The 17,564-nt window shown below is 49.1% G+C and overlaps 1 protein-coding gene across 2 annotated transcripts; it reads left to right on the top strand.

The window, feature by feature from the left end:
- Nucleotides 1-6,563: 6,563 nt before the first annotated feature.
- On the top strand, nucleotides 6,564-17,325 carry MYCL (MYCL proto-oncogene, bHLH transcription factor). 2 transcript variants are annotated; one of them, XM_067533736.1, is made up of 3 exons: nucleotides 6,564-6,680; nucleotides 7,561-8,087; nucleotides 11,445-17,325. In XM_067533736.1, the coding sequence occupies exons 2-3, from the start codon at nucleotides 7,580-7,582 to the stop codon at nucleotides 12,005-12,007; spliced, it is 1,071 nt and encodes a 356-aa protein (XP_067389837.1). In that variant the 5' UTR covers nucleotides 6,564-6,680; nucleotides 7,561-7,579; the 3' UTR covers nucleotides 12,008-17,325. The 2 variants fall into 2 exon arrangements, with proteins under 2 accessions (XP_067389837.1, XP_067389836.1); XM_067533735.1 differs by lacking the exon at nucleotides 6,564-6,680 and adding an exon at nucleotides 7,151-7,237.
- The last annotated feature ends 239 nt before the right edge of the window (nucleotides 17,326-17,564 follow it).

The raw sequence follows: 17,564 nt of genomic DNA, 5'->3' as shown, positions 1-17,564 counted from the left end.
CCCAGTGTTGGATGCAGGAGGGGTTTGCATTTAATTCCTCTCGCCCCACCCCAGCTGGACTGATAAGGGCCTGAAATGTTCCAGTCGTTGTGTCTGTGAGCTTATTTACACAATGACATGTGTCGTCTCTCCTTGGTACCAAATCTCCTGCTGCCACCCACGCACCTAATGGGCCACACGGGACTATGTCGATAGAGCATGTGCCATGGGGTCTTCATGCACCATGTCTTACTTACTGTTCAGTCCCCCCAGCTTGGTCTCTTGCTGTGTCACTGGCAAAAACTGGACCTTTAATTCACCACCAGGAGAAGTGGAGTATAGGCAGAGCTCTGGCTGTTCCCGCAGATGATCCTAGTTCCGCTATCACGTCCCCCATCGCTACCAGCAAGCGTGAATTGCAGTGCAGATTGCTCCCAGCCTCCTGCAAGCCAAGAAGGGGAAACTGCCTCAGATGTGCCCGTATCCGATTTCCCGGCCCAAGAGGATTTGTGGGTCACTGCACTGGGCTGGTGTTTGACAGGAGGATGAGGTGGTGCAGCTGGCCTGTGTGGGTGGGTGGTCCAAGGGCTCTCAGGGCTTCGGCCCTACCTAGTTGAAGTCATGTGCAGCCCTTAAATGCAGGACGCTGCGCTCACAGGCTGAGCTTCTGTGGCTCTCTGGACCCAGTTCGTCTCCTGTTCTGTATCTCAATAGATTCCATTGAGCTCCTGGCTCTGGTCGTTCTGTTATCGCTTTTTCCACGTCTGCCTGGGTATTTCCAGCAGCTGCCTCCCTCCTGGCAGCTCTTACAAGATTCCCAAATGTGCATCTGATTCATGTTTCAGAGGGCGAGTTGGTGCATTATCACTTACAGATGAGGCCTCTTTTCTGGGGGAAGAAGGGGAAACACAACGGCATTCCACAAGGATCTCTCTGCTGCCCTCAAATGTCTCTCATCACAGCAACCCCTCACATGGCAAAGGCTTGTCCCCGTGCGGAAATGTACCCACATGGCTAGACCAGTAATTATACACCTGGCCACAGATCCTTCTCTCGGCCCTACCTGACACCTGGGGATACAGTTAAGAATCGTCACCCCACCACCTGTGGACGCTTGTAACAGAATAAGAGTGCTTTATTCCAGTTGTTTGTCACTTTGAAAGTGATCTAAGCTACATCAGAAAAAGGCCCTCTTATTCCAGAACAAGTGTGTCCTCCATCAGTGGGTGTCACCAGCAGAGCCATTCTGGTATAATTATACTAGTATAGCTAGTCAATTTCCCCATGAGGAGCTGCTAGTGGTTAAACCAGAGCCCATCAAGGCAACTGCATCTGGGCTAAAAGGGATAACTAAAGAGCAACATGATGGTAGTGCTCCTCTCTGAACTGTGAGCTCGGCTGTTGTGGTTCTGTTAGCCCCAGCGAGCCTGGGATACTTGGAACACCATGCAGGCCCCGAGACAGCGGCAATGCCTGGAGGCACATGCTCTCCTCTAGTCTCGATCTGTCCTCCCCACACCGAGAGCTGAGACCATGAGGTCTGACTGCCCAACCCCTGGCACAGCACAACCCGGCTGGACCCCAGAGACGCAGCCTTCAGAATGCAGAGCCCTGGCACCGCTACCTCGGCAGAATGGACCAAGTCGTGGCGGCGTGGCAGCTCCCCTCGGTCGTTGCACGGAAGCTGGCTATTCCTGATGCAATGCAGGGCTAATTGGCCAGCTCCTGGGAACTGTCATGGGAACAGAGGAACAGTTCATCCAGTCCTGATCCTGACTGCCGCAACCGCCAACCTGCAGCGTGTCAACCTGCACTTGACCTGTTGTGTAGGGCTGTAGATGGGGAAGGTGGTGCGAATTCCCAACTCATGTCCTGAGGCGTTCTTAGCCCTGCTCCGCTCCGTGCAGGTGTTCCTCGAAATAGCTCTTGTGTGTGTGACTCTGTAAGGCCGTGTCAGCTTGAGGGGAATTCTGGATAAACCTCCCCACCACTCAGCTCTGCTGTGATGAGCAGTAGTAAGACCCTGGCTGAGGAGGGGCCGCCGGCTTCCTCTGGGACAGGCCTGTGTGAGCGGCTCTGAGCAGGGCTATGTGAGGTGGTGTTCAGGGCAAGCTGACTGTCAAGCCTAGGGACCCCAGCATCGTTTGGACAGGCGCAGCTGGACTGCGGCTAGCAATGGAGGGCTTCAGTGTCTCCTCTCTCCGAGCGAATCAGGCTCCAAAGAAGGTTCTTCTGTAGGGATCTCAGTCAACAGATCCTTCTCTCCTCCTGTCCCTGGGCCTTAAGATTTGGGGCCTGATCCAAAGCCATTGAAGTCAGTGGTAAGATTTCTGTTGACTGAACAGGGCTTTCAATCAAGGTCTCTATGTGCTACTGGATCTTATTTTCCCTTCCCAAGCCTATGATCAGTGCCATTCCTTGCCTCCCTCTTGGCCTCCAAGCTTTCTCCCTGCGTCCCCCAATAACTGCCACTGCTCCCGACAATAACAGCAAGTCACGTTCTTTTGGGGGCTTTTGCTAAAATGATCAGTAGCAAGAAAGTTAACATCTGCCTTCAAGCTGTCACCTCAGACCTTACTGAGATGACTGGGTGCACTTCACACTTCCAGGAACTGGTGTGTCAGGGCGTCTCCAGCCGGCGGCACCACATCTGGGCACAGCTGGCTGGCAGGGTTTATTTTCACAGCCAGAACAGCAACTTTTAAAATTAAATCAATTCTGCAGATGCTGATGGGAGCTGAGGTCATCCAAAGCCCCAGAACAGCCCGGTTCCGATGAAGCAGACCGCTCATTATAACCAGAGCAGTTAATGACGCCTAGAGTTAAGGATGCCTGCTGCTTTCCATTACAAGATCCTGTTTTCATATCCAACTATCTCCACATTATTCCCCCACCCTTGATTTTAGACTTGTGCATTCCCAAGCTTCAGAGCAGCCTTTGATGGTGTGAAATCTACCAGATGATGCTGGTGAGTGAATCTCTACCAACTGCTCTGTCATATGTGCCTCCCCAGGAACACCACCGGCAGTTCATAAATTATAAATCACCCTGATGCTCCTGTCGGGGGATATTGCCTGGAGGCCTGTCTTCTCCTGCTAAACTGTTCTTCTTAAAAGGTGAATCCATTCAAATGAAGCCTCCCCATTCCAGACCTTGAGGAAGCAATTAAGAAGCAATGATGCAAATATTTGTGCTGCAGTCAGAGGGGTTGGCTAATTGCCTCCCCTTAAATCTGTTATCACAGGCTTTTGTCCTGGAGGAAAATTAACTCTTTACACTCAGGGCCCCCTCCTGTTAATGAATAAAGAGGAAACGGTGGAGCAAATGATTGGAAAGATTTGAAAGAGATGGGATGAGTCTGCCCTGGATTTTTTTCCCCCCCCCAAAAGTAGAATTTTATTGATGGAAAGGGAAAAAACTAAAAGGCAGCTGTAAGGAGCTGACAACTAACGTGCCGGGGCTCCCCTATCAGATTCACACAGGGTGCTGCTCCATTTCCTATCATACAGAATTTAATAAAATAAACAAACAGCATAAGGTTAGTATGCTCATTAATCTACAGCCGAGCAGAGCCCTCCTGTCCAGAGCCTGTGTGGTAAGGGGAGTGCTGCAGCTAGGCCAGGCCCCTTGGTATCAGAGGAGATGCTGCAGGGAAGTCAGGTCCTGCACTCCTTTGTACGAACAGCTTCACATTCTTGTCTCCTGCATCTCTTGCTATTCAAGGGCATCGGCATGCAACAGAACCTGTTTCTTGAGCTCCCCTGCTCCTTTCTCAGCTGGGTCAGAGCCTCTATGACTTCAAGCTGTGGGTTGTGAAGTTAGCACAGCCAAACGGGAGCAGGTCAAGCAACAAAAATCCTGCTTCCAGGCAAAATCCTTCTGGAGAAGGCAGGCGGAAGGTAGGTTTGGTCTGCAGGAGCACTCTGCAATCTCAGCACTAGTGCTAGTCAGACTGCCCATCGGTGTCCTCTCTCTGCAGTCTAGATGAGCAGAGGGCCAGACCTCGGCTGTTGTAAATGGACGTAGCTTTATTGAATTCAGTGGAACTGTGAGGATCTCACCCATAGTGATTAATATACTGGTGTCCTGTATGTAACAGCACTCCCACCATCACTTACTGCACCATGGGAAAGCCGAAGAAATATGCCCATGTAAGCAATATATATATATAAAGCCCTTGAATGAATTTGGCCTAATATGCCAATTTAAATTAAGATCTTTCTGTTATATTTCAGCCTTCATCTTACAAGAACATGTCATTTGAGATCCTGCCAGTGTGAGACTTTTAACATTCCACAATCTGTCTGCTCTGCCTGGATGTTTAAAGATCTCTTGGAAGTTTTCATATTTGTAGGGGTTTCCCTCCTACTCCAGTCCTGGAGGGTGTTTGTGTCAGTTGATCACCGGGCTGTTGCACTCCAGAAGTGGGCAGCCGTTAGGGATGGTTTCATCAAGTCTGTGTACACCTGGGGGGGTCCAGAAGCAAGACAGCGACTATGTTGGTTTTTTTTTTAAACCAAAAATCTTACTTACCTCTGTTTCTTTTTTCTTTTCCCTTTTTCCTCTTGTCAATGTTATTCCTTAAACTGATGGCAGGTAGTTTCCATCCCATCTCAACCTGGCATTTCGAATTAACTGAAAATAGATCTTTGGTAACATCCATTTCCTTTTTTTTTTTTTTTTTTTTTTTGTGTAACCAACTTTTTAATTAACTTTATGTAACTCCAGTTACAAAAGAGGACCCTGGGGTGCAATTGCAGCTAGTCGCCAGATGGTGGCGCAGCTCAATAGTCCTGTCTGGAATACGTTAGAGATTCTGCTCTAGTAAGTTCTGGGAGGTTATTCATTCAGTTGTATTTCACGTCGTTTCTATTGTAAATCGGTTCTGGATTCAGTGTGGGGACTTGATCTGGTATGGGCCAGTGAGTACAAGCCTGTTGCTCTGTGAGAAGTAATGGAAGTGGGATTAGCGTGAAGGGTTCTGTGCATTGTTGGGTATAAAGTAGCTGAGATCAGCTGTGTGTGGCACCCACCCTCTGCATTCCCTTGAGTAGGTGATTATTTTCTGCCTGGTTTAGGTACAGATTTATATGGCCCCTCTCATCATAGTATCTGAGCACCTTACAATCTTTTAAAGTATTTTTTATCCCCCTGGCACCCCTGAGAGGTAGGGATTATTGCCAATTTGCAGATAAAGAATGGAGACACAGAAGTTATGTCCACACAGAGATAAAAGCCGTGGAGGCTGAGTCAGCTGATCTGGACCAACTGCAGGATTTTTATCCCCATTTAGACCTACCCCAAGAGGCTCAGTTAGAAATCAGAGTTATATGCCTACATACCTTTGAAGATCTGGGCCTAAGTGACATGCCCAAGGTCACACTGGTGTTCTGTGGCAGAGCAAGCACATGAACCCAGGTATCCCAAAGCCTTGGCTAGTGCTCTGACCACTGCACCATCCTCCTTTTACCTCACAGGCCTGAAGCATTGAGAGTTCTTGGGCACTAGTTCATTTTTATGATAGGACTTTAGCTGCAATTGAGAAGAAATTTAGTTCTTTAATGGAACCAGATTATTCTCTCGAAGGATGAATGGAAATAAAGGAGACGGCTTCCAAGCATATTTCAATGCAAAACTGACTAGGGAAGAGGATGCAAAAGACAGCTTGGGCTTGCTGACGGAGCTTAAAACAAGGCTTGACTATTTCTCATTAGTACTTAAAGAACAAATCAATATATTCTTCTTTCTCTGCATTTTATCATGAGATTTGCTTGGGAATTTGCAAACCCCATCTTTGTATTAATGGGAGAAACTTAATGACTGAATAGGCGTTTCCTCTCTAACTACTATCATCCTATGTATTTGTTTCTTAAATTACATGCTACATCTAACGGGCTCTGATATTAAAACAACCAGCAGCATACCATGTATTTTTAAACCTTTTCCGTGTTTTTCCTATAACAAACTCACATGACATAAACAGTCAAAAAAGGCAGGCTAATACAGATATATCTTCCTGCCTGCCTAATCCCTGTAGTACCTGAATATCTTTTTTATACAAATTCAGGCTTTGAAATTACATATGTTGTTAAGAATTAATATATAATAAACAGAAGTAATAAAAATATTAAAATAGTGTAGTTTGCAAAATCTGTAAACCCTTAAGGACAGGGATGCTTAGTAGGCTTACGTCTACACTACAGAGCCTGTCCTAGGAGTTTTTCTGCCAGTGTTGGAATGCCACCTCCTGGAACAAAGTTAGCTTCTGTCTGCAGAGCTGCATCTCCATGGGGGGTTTTGTCAGCCTAGTTGTATTGGTCAGGGGTGTTTTGTTTTTATGTCCCAGACTGACATAGGATATGGGCATGTACAGCGCCTAGCACAGCAGGGCCCAGATTTTGGCTGGGGCGTCCAAGTATAATATAAATAACCAATTAATGAATAGGTCAGTCAAATAACTTCGCAGCAAAATGAGTATACCCTGAAGTCACCCAGCTAAAAGATAGAATCTAACACTTCCACTGCAGCAGCCTCGGGTGAGGACAAACATGGTGCGTGAAATAGGGATTTTATTTTGCAGTTGGGCAGCACCCTCCAGACAGCCCAGTGCTTTACAGAGAAGAGCAATGTTCCGGCCTGGTCTGTCCAGAGGGGAACTGGAGTCACAGACAGGTCAACAGGGAGTCAGCAGCAGAGCTGGGGTGAGGACTCAGGGCTCCTCTCCTGTCCACAGCTGTCCCGGATCTGCTAGGGCTAAGAGATTAGCGGGTGGGGTTAAGACACTGTTAATGCGTGGCTGGCCGGGGGAGGGGCCCCTTGGGTGTGTTTGCAGGGCAGGGAAGGCTGCCCTTGAAGCTACCGCGAGCAAACACTCCCTGGTGCTGCTGTTGGCTCCTTTCCTTTGTAACTGGGCTGCGCTCGGAGCCCCGCGGCCGTGTGCACGCTCCTGCAGTCACGGCTCGGACTCTACGACCGGCGAGGGCCAGCAGGAGCAGCTGAGCGGGGCGGAGCACTGAGGTGACGTACAAAGTATCGCCCCGCCCATTATGCAAATTGAGGCCCCCTGATTGGGGGCCCGCTAGATGGGGGCGGGGAGGGGCCAGCGGCTCCAGACGGGATATATAAGGCAGCGGGGGAACAATGCACTCGAGTGATTCCCAGTCAGCGGTCGCTGGGGTCGCGGGATGCTCCGCGGGGGGTGCAGGCTACAGTCAGACCGAACCAGCCGCCTGGAGCAACAGCAGGACGCTGGAGACAGGTGACTCTAGGGGGTGGGTCCCTTGGGGCTGAACCTCCAAGGGCTGTAGCTGTGCGCCCCTGGGAAAGTTGGAGGCAGCGCGGTTCCCAGAGCCTCTGCTCCGAGCCCGGGAGCCGGGCACCCCTTTGTAACCTGCACCCCTCACGGGGGGACGGGACGTGATACTAATCAGAGTTTTGGGGGCGTGGGGTGGCCCCAATACAGGGGCTGCCCGGCTCTCAGGGGTGTCCCCCTTCCTGGCTAGAGGGGGGCTTGCCCGCCCGTCCCTGGTAGGCCTGGACCCTTGCCTACCAGCTGCTGACCCTGCGCTTTGGGATCCCCAGGCTTCCCTCCCCTCCGGAGATGGAGTTCGACTCTTACCAGCATTACTTCTACGACCATGACTCCGAGGAGGATTTCTACCGCTCCACCGCCCCCAGCGAAGACATCTGGAAGAAATTCGAGCTGGTGCCCACCCCCCCCATGTCCCCTCTGTGCACGGCGGGGGAAAAAGCCTGTTGCTCCGGGGCAGGGGAGCGGTCCGAGTGGCTCTCGGGCTGTTGCCTGGCCGGAGAGGAGCCGGAGTATCTGCTCGACCCCGGGGAGATCTTTGGGAACCTGAGCGCCTTCGTCCTCAAGGACTGCATGTGGAGCGGCTTCTCCGCCCGGGGGAGGCTGGAGAAAGCGATGACCGAGAAACTTTCCACGGGCACGCAAAGGGTTAACCCCCCCAAGCCTGCCTTCGCCCAGGACTTCGGGTTCAACAGCTCGGTGAGCGAGTGCGTGGATCCCGCCGCTGTCTTCACCTGCCCCTTGGCGGAGACTAAACTCGCCCCGGTCTCCTCGGGCTCCGAGCGGGAATGTGATTCTGGTAAGGGATCTGAAGTGTGTGTGGGGGGGGTCCCATTCCCTTGCTTTGAATCAAGGCGTGGGCTGGTCCCAGCCGCGATGCCGTGAACTTTGTCTCCAGCGTGGCGAGCCCGCGCTGCTCCTGGGACGCCCGTTTACACATGTGTGGCGGTGTTGGTAAACAGTCTGGGAATGGCTCTCTCCAAGCCCAGCCTCCTTTTGTTGTGACTCCAAGCTAGTTTGTAAAGCCCACGCCCAAGAACAAAGGGAAGCTGACTGACTTCTTCCCAGCTAGGGCTTTTTTTGTTTTTTTTGTGTTTTTTTTGCTTGGGGAAATCCCTGCCGATTGCAGGGAGCGTGTGTCCCTGGAGGGCCCCCCCTCATTCCACTGTTCTCCAGCTTCTCATTCCCCCCCCCCCCCGCTCGGAGACCGCGCTGGTGAAACGCTCTCGGAGGGAAGCCCAGCTGCATGGGGAAGTTTGCAGCTCGCCTTAGAGCCTCCTGTACAGCTTTCAAACGCAGCCATGTTGCTCTTCTTCCTGCGTGATTTACACCCCCAGCCCGAGTTGCTCCCCCCACTGCTAGATTTCAGCGGACCAAGACGGCTCCCCTTTGCCGCCTGGCCGGGGGGGGGGGGGGAGGTAGTGGGAGAGTTTCCCCGAGGAAGCATGTCTCCGATGGCCCCCTCGCTAGAACAAAAGGCAAAATCTCTCTGTGGGCTTCGACTGTCACAAAACAGTTGTTGTGTCTGGGGACAGCTCTCCTCGGGATGTGGCCGAAAGCTACAAAGCAACCCGATGCATCTGCAAACTCTCTGTCGCACACTAAGGCTGCCTCTGCAAAAGGGTCCTGCCTCCTCCCTTTCCTGTTTTTACAATACTAGAAAGCTCTGGTGCAAATGCTAGACGGAGGCTTGAAAGTGACAAGTGACTTAAAGGGAAACCCCACCAAAACAAAGTCTGAGCCTTGATCTGTAGGGGTGGAAGCTTTAATGTATGCAATTTAAAACAAAAACAAACAAGCCTGGTCTTAAAGGTGTCACTTAATGGCAGACAAAACATCCCAAACCGCTACACTTTTCTTCTCTCTCTTCCCCCCCCCCCCCCAGTCGTGCCCAGCTGAAGGAAGTGTGATTTCAATACAGCTAAACTCCAGGCAGGATTTCAATTACTTCCACCATAACCCCTGCTCTCTGACAGGACTAGCTAAGGCACCCTTGGGGGTGGAGGGTGTAGACACCCCATTATCTCTGCCTGAATACAAAAGTCTGACTGAGATGATTCACTGATGAGTACTTGTGACTCACTGCAGGGATGAGCATCGCTGGGCCAAGAAGCACCTTTAGGACTAAGATTTAATTACATTAGGCTGATGAGACAGTAAGGAGGCTGCAGGCACTAAAAGGTTTAATCTCAATTAGTGTGTGGGGTGGGAACTGTATTGATTACATCTACTTCAATCTTGCTACTTCGCTGACCTGCACTTTTCCTGATCTGAATCCAGGGCCCTGTGCCCATGCTGATGCACTGGCTGGCCAGGCCACATGGCCCCAGAACAAAAGCAACAGATTGCAGCAAACAATGAGAGGGGGGCCTCAGTGAGTGACTCCGGCTTTGGCCAATGAGGGATGGGGATGGGTAGCTTAGCAGCAGCAACATTCCAAGTGCCTGCTGAGGCAGCCAATGGCCACCTGGCAGGGAGGAGGGGCCCAACCAGTCAGATTTTTATTAATGGGGAAATGATACTAATGTCTGCACAATGGAAGTTTGTGACAAAAGAAGGGCCTAAAAAGTGCACAATACAAAGCAACCAGGAAGTGTGTGTGTGTGTGTGTGTGAGTGTAAAATGTGATGGGACCTAACACAATAAAGCCACAGTAGCAAATTCTCAACTTGTACATCAGTTCCGTGCTAATCACCAAATGGTGCATGAACTGTGAATGATAATCTCTCTAGCAGTTGGGGCACAGGAGACTGCGTGGTCTAATATGGGAGCAGATTGTGAGTCAAGAGCCTAACTCTTGGAGATTAAGACTGATTGGGTCCTAATCTCTCCTCTGCCACCGTCTGATTTTTAACAATTTTTTGGCATAATGAGTATGGCCGAAGTGCAAAAAGAGACAGAACCTCAACTATCTGCCAGGATAGAGCTTCACCTGTGTGTTGAGGGTCTTATGCGCTGACTTGCTGCGTGACATTGGGCAAGTATATTAAATGGCTCTGTGCCTCCGTTTCCCCAACTGTAAAAATGGAGACCCATCTTAGTGAAGTGCTTTGATTTGAGTGAAAGGCATGGTTAATATAAAGTATTACTAAAACCGTTTGCATGCCATGAGTGAGGGATATGTGCTTTCTTCTGAGCTTTACAGTCTATTGGGGGAAAGCCCAAGTGACGTTGGAAAGTGGCAGGTAGTGAATTTATAGTAGCCACTATAATTTGGGGATGGTTAAAATGGAGTTTTAAAGAGTTAAATCTGTTCCTCTTTGTTTACAGCTTTGATAACCTTTCCCCTCAGACTTTCTTTTAAGGCCGAGCATGTTTTGGAGGTGGTGAGGGGAGGAATGTTAAATGGTGAATGTCTAAGCGGTTCATTGAACCTGATGGCAAAATGTCCTCCCTCCCCCACTGTGTGAGATGGGAGGATTGTTTTTCCCCCCCTCCCCTTCCAGAAATCTTTAGCTGAATGGGGAGAGGAGAATACGAGGGTGGGGGGATGAATAGGATTTATAACTTGTGAAAAGTAACAAGTCACTAAAGTGCGAAGCTGCAGTGAACAGGAACAAAGGCCAACTCAGCCCCCAGATCCCTCATTTACAATTCCAATGGGCCATGAAAGAGCCTGACAAGATCTTTATCGTTAAACTCTGTCCCCAGCTGAGAAGGCTTTTGCTCCCCGTTTTTCTACTGGGGGAGGAGAGGACTGGTGCAGCGGTGGGAGGTAGGGGTGCAGGAATTTCTTGCCTGTTGGCTCTTTGTTCTTAATGAGTGTTGCCCCTGGTGTGCAAGGGAAACAGTGAGAAATCCCCATCCCATTTCCTGGGACACAAGAGCAAGAAGCTAAGGAGAGAAATCTCATTCCTATGACTGGGATTAGTGGATGTGAGAGAGACCCATTAAATCAGCCTTGCTGGGGTGGAATTGTAAATGCAGGAGTTGAATGTCACTTAAAGCAATATGATCCTCTTCCTGCTAAGAGACCAGCAGGGTGATTGGCCATGACATACAGAGGCACTGGAGATCCATGCACCAGGCAGTCTGGTCTCTTCTTGTTTGGGCATTTTGATGTGCCATTCTAAGAGGGCTGGGTAAGGGGTTGCTGAAGGGAATCGCTCGACTAGTCTAAGTGATGGGTTGTTTTGCTTGCGTCTGTTTTGAACAGAGGGTGAAGAGATTGACGTGGTGACGGTGGAGAAGAGACAATCGCTCAGCATGAGGAAGCCCGTCACCATCACTGTGCGAGCAGACCCCCTGGATCCCTGCATGAAACACTTCCACATCTCCATCCATCAGCAACAGCACAACTACGCTGCCCGCTCTCCACCGGACACCTGCTCCCAGGAAGAGACCTCGGACAAGGAGATCAAGGAGGAACCCGTGAGCAGCCCTGAGCAAGCTGCAGAGAGCTCCTCACCTGAGCCTTGCCTGCTGAAAACTGGGAGCCCGCCGAGCTCAGATAGCGAGGACATGGCCAAGAGGAAAAACCACAACTACTTAGAACGCAAGCGGCGAAATGATCTCCGCTCACGCTTTCTGGCACTGAGGGACCAGGTCCCCGGTCTGGCGAACTGTCCCAAAACCCCCAAAGTGGTGATCCTGAGCAAAGCTTCGGAATACCTGCAGTCCCTAGTGAGTGCAGAGAGGAGGATGGCTTCAGAGAAAAGGCAGCTGAAGTTGAGACAGCATCAGCTGTTGAAACGAATCGCCCATCTCAAGGGACGTTAGCTGCCAAAAACTCGACACCTTTCCAATATTGATTTGCACATTTTTGGTTATTGTGAACCCTTCAAACTACAGATCCCAGAATGCACTGCAGCCAGCGCACACGAATATGGCTTGCATTCTAGGAAGTTTTTAAACTGGTGGGGAAGAAGGGGGTTCTTGTCTCCCTTATCCAGGTCTGGTCTCGGGCTCCTTTTACAGAGCAGGGCATTGCCAACTGTGGGCTGAGCTAACTCTTAGCCTGTGGGGACGCTGGATTTTTGCAAGACCCTGGGGCTGAAATTTTCAGAAGTGACCTCTGAGTTCTGAGGGCCTCATTCGGAGGGTGTCCAACTTAAAGCACCTACGTCCTGACTTCCCAAGCATCTGAACAGAGATGCGGAACAACTCCAGCGAAGGCCAGGGGGAGCTGCCTCAGGTGCCTGAAGTTGGGCACTCAAAAATTGAGGCCGCTCCGTAAAACACGGGCCTGCGTGGACAAGCCCAAACCTAGAAATGGCAGGTTCCTGCGTCAGGTAGGGCCCATATCTGAATCCAGTTCAGTGGATTCGCTTTCATACGCACCTGATTTTTGATGGGCAGGGTCAGGTAGTGGATGGTTAACATGGCAGCTGCTGCCATGGACCTGTTGGTTGGGTTGAATGGCAGAAGATGAACCAACTCCAGCACTGGTTCCCCACTGTGGTGCTTTCCCACCATTCCCTCCCTGACCCGTCCTCAGGGTCTGTAGTGGCCTGCCTCCCCAGGCACCACCCTTCGCAAGTCCCACATCCTATTCTGCATCAGTGGGGATGGAGACCCCATACAACCCATCCCTTCCAGAAGAAGGCTATAAATCCCTAATTGGATCATGCTTCACTGCAGCTGAGTAGAGAGAATCTAGGCCAGGGTGTTCAGATCCGGAATACAAGGGCAATGTGTTCCAGTGTGGGGTCTGTCTCTCCACAAGCAGTGATAGCTGGGGAATGCCTGTAGGTGGTTTGGGAAGGCTTTCCTCTAGGGACCAGGGCTGTTCTTATTAAAGAGCCTGTTTCTCCCCAGGGTGGGTAGTGGTGGTAGCTAAGCTCCTTTCCCTGGAGGAGAACTGAGACCAACATGAAATGGACTATACCTCACTTTCTTACCACTTTACACAGTAGCTTGTCTTGCGGTTTGTGTTCTAGAAACTGCTGCTGTACCTGCCTGAGTCTTACACTGGAGGACATTTTTTTTTATACTGTATTTTTGTACAACTTTTTTGAAGAGTATTGTTAAAGATTTGTCTTTTTTTTGTAAACCTTTTCGGGGGGCGTGCATTGTGCCTGCTGCAGCATGGAGTGGACGGGGAGATGTTCCTGATGCCTTTCTAGGAGAATCCAAGAAGGGTCCTGTGTTCTGATTTATTCAGTGAGCGATTCCTCATTGGAAGATGTTACCTGTGTCCCAGTTCAAGTTGTACAACTGGCAATAACCAATGGGGTTTTCCTCTTTCTTGGAAGCTTGGTGAAATTACCCTGCCTTGCCTGGCTTTCCCCCGAAAGCAGGCTCTGAGGAGCGGTGCTGGTTGAGAACCCACATGCAGCCCTAATAGAAAGGGCTGATTTAATTGTTGCCTGGAGTTATTTTGGCTTTACTAGGTGGGTTGAAGCTGCCTCATGGGAGGGATCTGAGCAGAAGCCTCTGTTGGCTGACCTGCAGCTCCCCCCCAAATATTCATTTGTTCATCTGTCCAAGCGTCTTCTCTCACCTCCCCACAGATCTACCTGTAACGTGAATACTAACCAGCTGCCTTCGTTGGCACCTTCTCAGTGGTTGGGAGGAGGGGAATAGGACCCATGGCCTTCATCTCCTGAGGTGGTGGTGGGGCTGACCCTCCACTGTGCAGCAGAAACACATGCAGCCATCCTTGAGCTGTCGGGCTCCTCACTGACCTCCTGAGAAACTTTAGAGTTAACACTGTGGTCGGATTTAGCACTTTCTTCATTACCTCACACTTCATAAATAAATAAGTTACAAAGACAGACTGGCTGTTTCCGTGTAGTTGTTATGCTGGTGCCCGGCTCCAGGCGTGTGACTGCCTGTTCAGCTCGGCTGCCCTAACCAACTTGTCCAGTTTTGAGTCTTCACGGAGTCCTGCACAAGGGAACTGTGGGATTGTTGTTGCAGGAGAGGTTGAGCCATAAGCAATGAACAAAGCGAAGACTGTTTGGCCATGGCCCTTCTGCAGGGTGGGCAAAACTTTTACCTACAGCTCTTCCCTGTTCTAGTGGAGAGGGGCCATCAGATCCCACTCTTAAAGCTTTGCCTTTAGCGGAAGAGGCATATGTCATCTTCCACCTATTCAGAGGTATTGTATTTTTGAATAGCAGGATCAAAATGTCAGCATAGGCCATGTTACTATTCCTAAGCCATCCCAGGCAGGCAGCAGTCAATGAGCCCAGTTATAAAACCTCTGGGGAAGGTGTGGATGACGACTGGGGAGGGGAACAGGGGCAGGAAGTTTGCAGAAATTAGAGCACAAGGTATTTAGAACCCAACAATGGGCTGTATTCCTTTAGGCAGCACCTAGTCTCCTGAAAACATGACTCATCGTTTTTTTTGTGTAGACTTTCTCATGATTAAAATGGGGAATGGCTACAGCAGTGGATCCTGGGAAACACATCACCTGGATTCATTTCTCTTTAAGTGGTTTTATTGAGGAAGAGGGTCTGAGAGCTGAGTCCCTCTAATGGGGACTTGATGTAATTTTAAACTCTTCTAATGGCACTACAGAACAGTCAGCATGTGGAATTCACTGCCCCTGAAGGTCATCAAGATGAATATGATGATGAATTGTCAGTGAGTAACTCTAGAGGAAAGCTAATATGGGGGAATGAAATTGCTTGCTGGGGAGGAGGGATACTTGCCTTTAGGGGTACTAGAGAATTCCTTACACCACCATATGCAGAGAGATTGAAATCTTTTTACCTTAATTTGAAGCATGTTTACTGCACATTAACAATCCCAGGTTATTGGTTTTAACTCCTCCTGGAGGCAAAATCCTGCACTATATGCAATGGAGTGAAGGCATTATGTTACTGCGAAGGCAGGGTCTAGAATGGGGCTAAAATGCCCTTTGAAGAGAGGTTTAGTTGTTGGTATGAAGTGTCTTAAAAATGATTAATCCATGAAGATCTTAAAATACTCAGTTTCTTTTGGTTCCTGAAATATCTGTAGTGTTTTACCCTCATATGGCGTGTTGCATCAGATGTCAAAGCATTGTACAGACATCAGAGTTAAGCTTTCAATACCCTGCTGTGAGGTAGGAAAGTATTCAGGATTAAAAACCGGCAGAGAGGTAGGACCAGATCCTCAGAGGATTTAGGCACCTAACTCCTATTGATTTCAGTTGGTTAGGAGCCTAAATGCTTTTGAGGATTTGGGCCTTAATGGCCTTTGAAAATCCTCTGCCCCCGCCTGTGCAAACTCTTGAGTTCAATGTAGCGGTTCAATAATACACAGATAAAATACAATTTGTGGAGAGAGCATCTCTGTAAAGTTGTGTCCTGAGTTGGCTCAGAAGGCTGCAAAAGTACTTGAGTATAATTAAATCAGAGAGCAGTGTAAGACAAGAGAACTGGTGGTCAGGATAACTTTTAAACCAAAGTGCGAAAACCTTTAGAGATGTAGGAGACTTGGTTTCATTATATGCTGGTTTAGAAAGAGAATAACTGAGTTAGATCTGGCTAGGGATAAATCTGAGCATGTTTTGTGTTTTATTTTATTTTTTTTTAAATTGAGTTTGTATAAAATACTCAGATATCAAATCAAAACCCACTGTTGAAGAGGAGAGTTGTTAGAATGAGCTTCATGTCTGGAATAGACTCATGGGTAGCACAGGTTAAAAATACATCAGGATTAACAAAACCTGACATCTCCCCAATGCAGACAAACCAAATCAAATGTGCATGGGTGGTGGATCTCTTGAAGGAAACCTTCATGTTTGATCTGTGTACACAGTATAGATGCCAATGTATTGTTGTAAGGATGGTGTTTTGCTCTGTTAAAATTACCTACAGAGAAAATTTTTAAAGGGGGGAGTGCAGCATAATGACAGAGAAGGCATGAAAGGTATTTAAATGAAACAAACAGAGCTGTTTCTGTTTGGAAGTCACAAGTTCTTTTGTATGACCCAAGTTGGGATCAAAGTCAATTTGAAATCTAGTCAATTTCAAAATGAAGTTAAAAGCTGCTTCAAATATTATACCTGTCCCTGAGTCTTCAGGCCATTTTTGTCAGTTTTCAGGCACAGCTTCCTAGCCTTAAAAATGCTTCTCTCCCTACCCCCCATTACTAGGTGAAGAACCCATGGAAACTAACAGTACAAGGGAAAACATTGAAACTGAGTATCACAAAGTGCTGTCAAACCCACATAAACAAAGGAAGAGAGTATTTCTCCCCTATAATCTCCTTCAGTGATCAGACTCTCAGATGTTAGCTGTGATAATGATAGGTAAACAGTTTCAGACAAAAGCCAAATTTTTAAGTTCACATTGTTTTGTTAACAGCGGGCCTTATAGGGGATCATCCCATATCATACTGCATGTATTAATCCATTCCATGGATCATGCTCTGCTCTGCTACTGTGGCTGTTTTATTACACTCTTGCAAAATTCTTGTGCAGTGTGAAGAATTTTTTTCTGGGTGAGTAAAGAATCATTGCCCCCCCATTCTTATCATGCTGAAGTGTGGGACTTGGGGATTTGCGCTTGGGTTGGTAAAGTTTGTGACCGTTTTGCAAGCCTGCTATAATCTCGTCTCCTTGGTGTGTCTTGCTTTTACGAGGGATCCTTGCTTTTGCTGTTGCTATGGCAAAAGATGTATGTTGCTAGGATAAGAGCCATTTTCTCCTCCTCTTTCATATCTATAGAAGTCACAGGACCCTCTCTGTTACCTTGGTATTAGTCTCCTCCTACTGTCTCCCTGGTAACAGTTTCCCCATCTTTTTCTTCCCTTTTCTCTCTGTTGCTACAGTAACAGTTGCCTGCTCCCCATCTCTCCCTGTTGCCCATGTTGCAGAGTTCTCTTTATCCCTATGCAGGGCACATGTGCCCAGTCACCATGGTAACATTCTCCCTCTTTCCTCTGTTGCTATGGTAACATCCTCCCTCTCCCCCTTCCCACTCCACTTCTCATCTTCCCTTCTACCCTGCCACTTCTCTGTTGCTATGGTGACAGTGCCCCCCTATAACTTCTCCTGAAGGAAGATCCTTAGTCAGCTCTATAGAGGCCTAGCTCTCAGGGCCAGGGGCTCTCCACTGGGGGGCATGTGCTCTGGCAGGGGGACTGGTTTCTACAGCTGTGCCAGGGCTGGGTGCTCATTTGGGGGGGGTAGGGTTGTACCCATTCTGGCCTGGAATGGTGTGGGTGAGGATGCAGGGGGTGCTGAGACCCAAAGTGTGAACCCTGCATTTGATGGAAACCACTTCAAGCGGGGGAGGGGGGGTGTACTAGCACCCCTCGTTCCAGCACTGGAGTGCTCGGCGCTGCACTAACCCATCCCCATCCTGCAGAGCAGGGGCGAGGACCAACCTCCTCCTTC

Source organism: Emydura macquarii, unplaced genomic scaffold, assembly GCF_026122565.2.
Source record: "Emydura macquarii macquarii isolate MOO-44397 ecotype Brisbane River unplaced genomic scaffold, CSIRO-AGI_Emac_v2 contig_3348, whole genome shotgun sequence".
NCBI classification, from domain to species: Eukaryota; Metazoa; Chordata; order Testudines; family Chelidae; genus Emydura; species Emydura macquarii.
The sequence above is the reverse complement of the archived record's forward strand: the minus strand, read 5'-3'. Positions and strand labels throughout refer to the sequence as shown.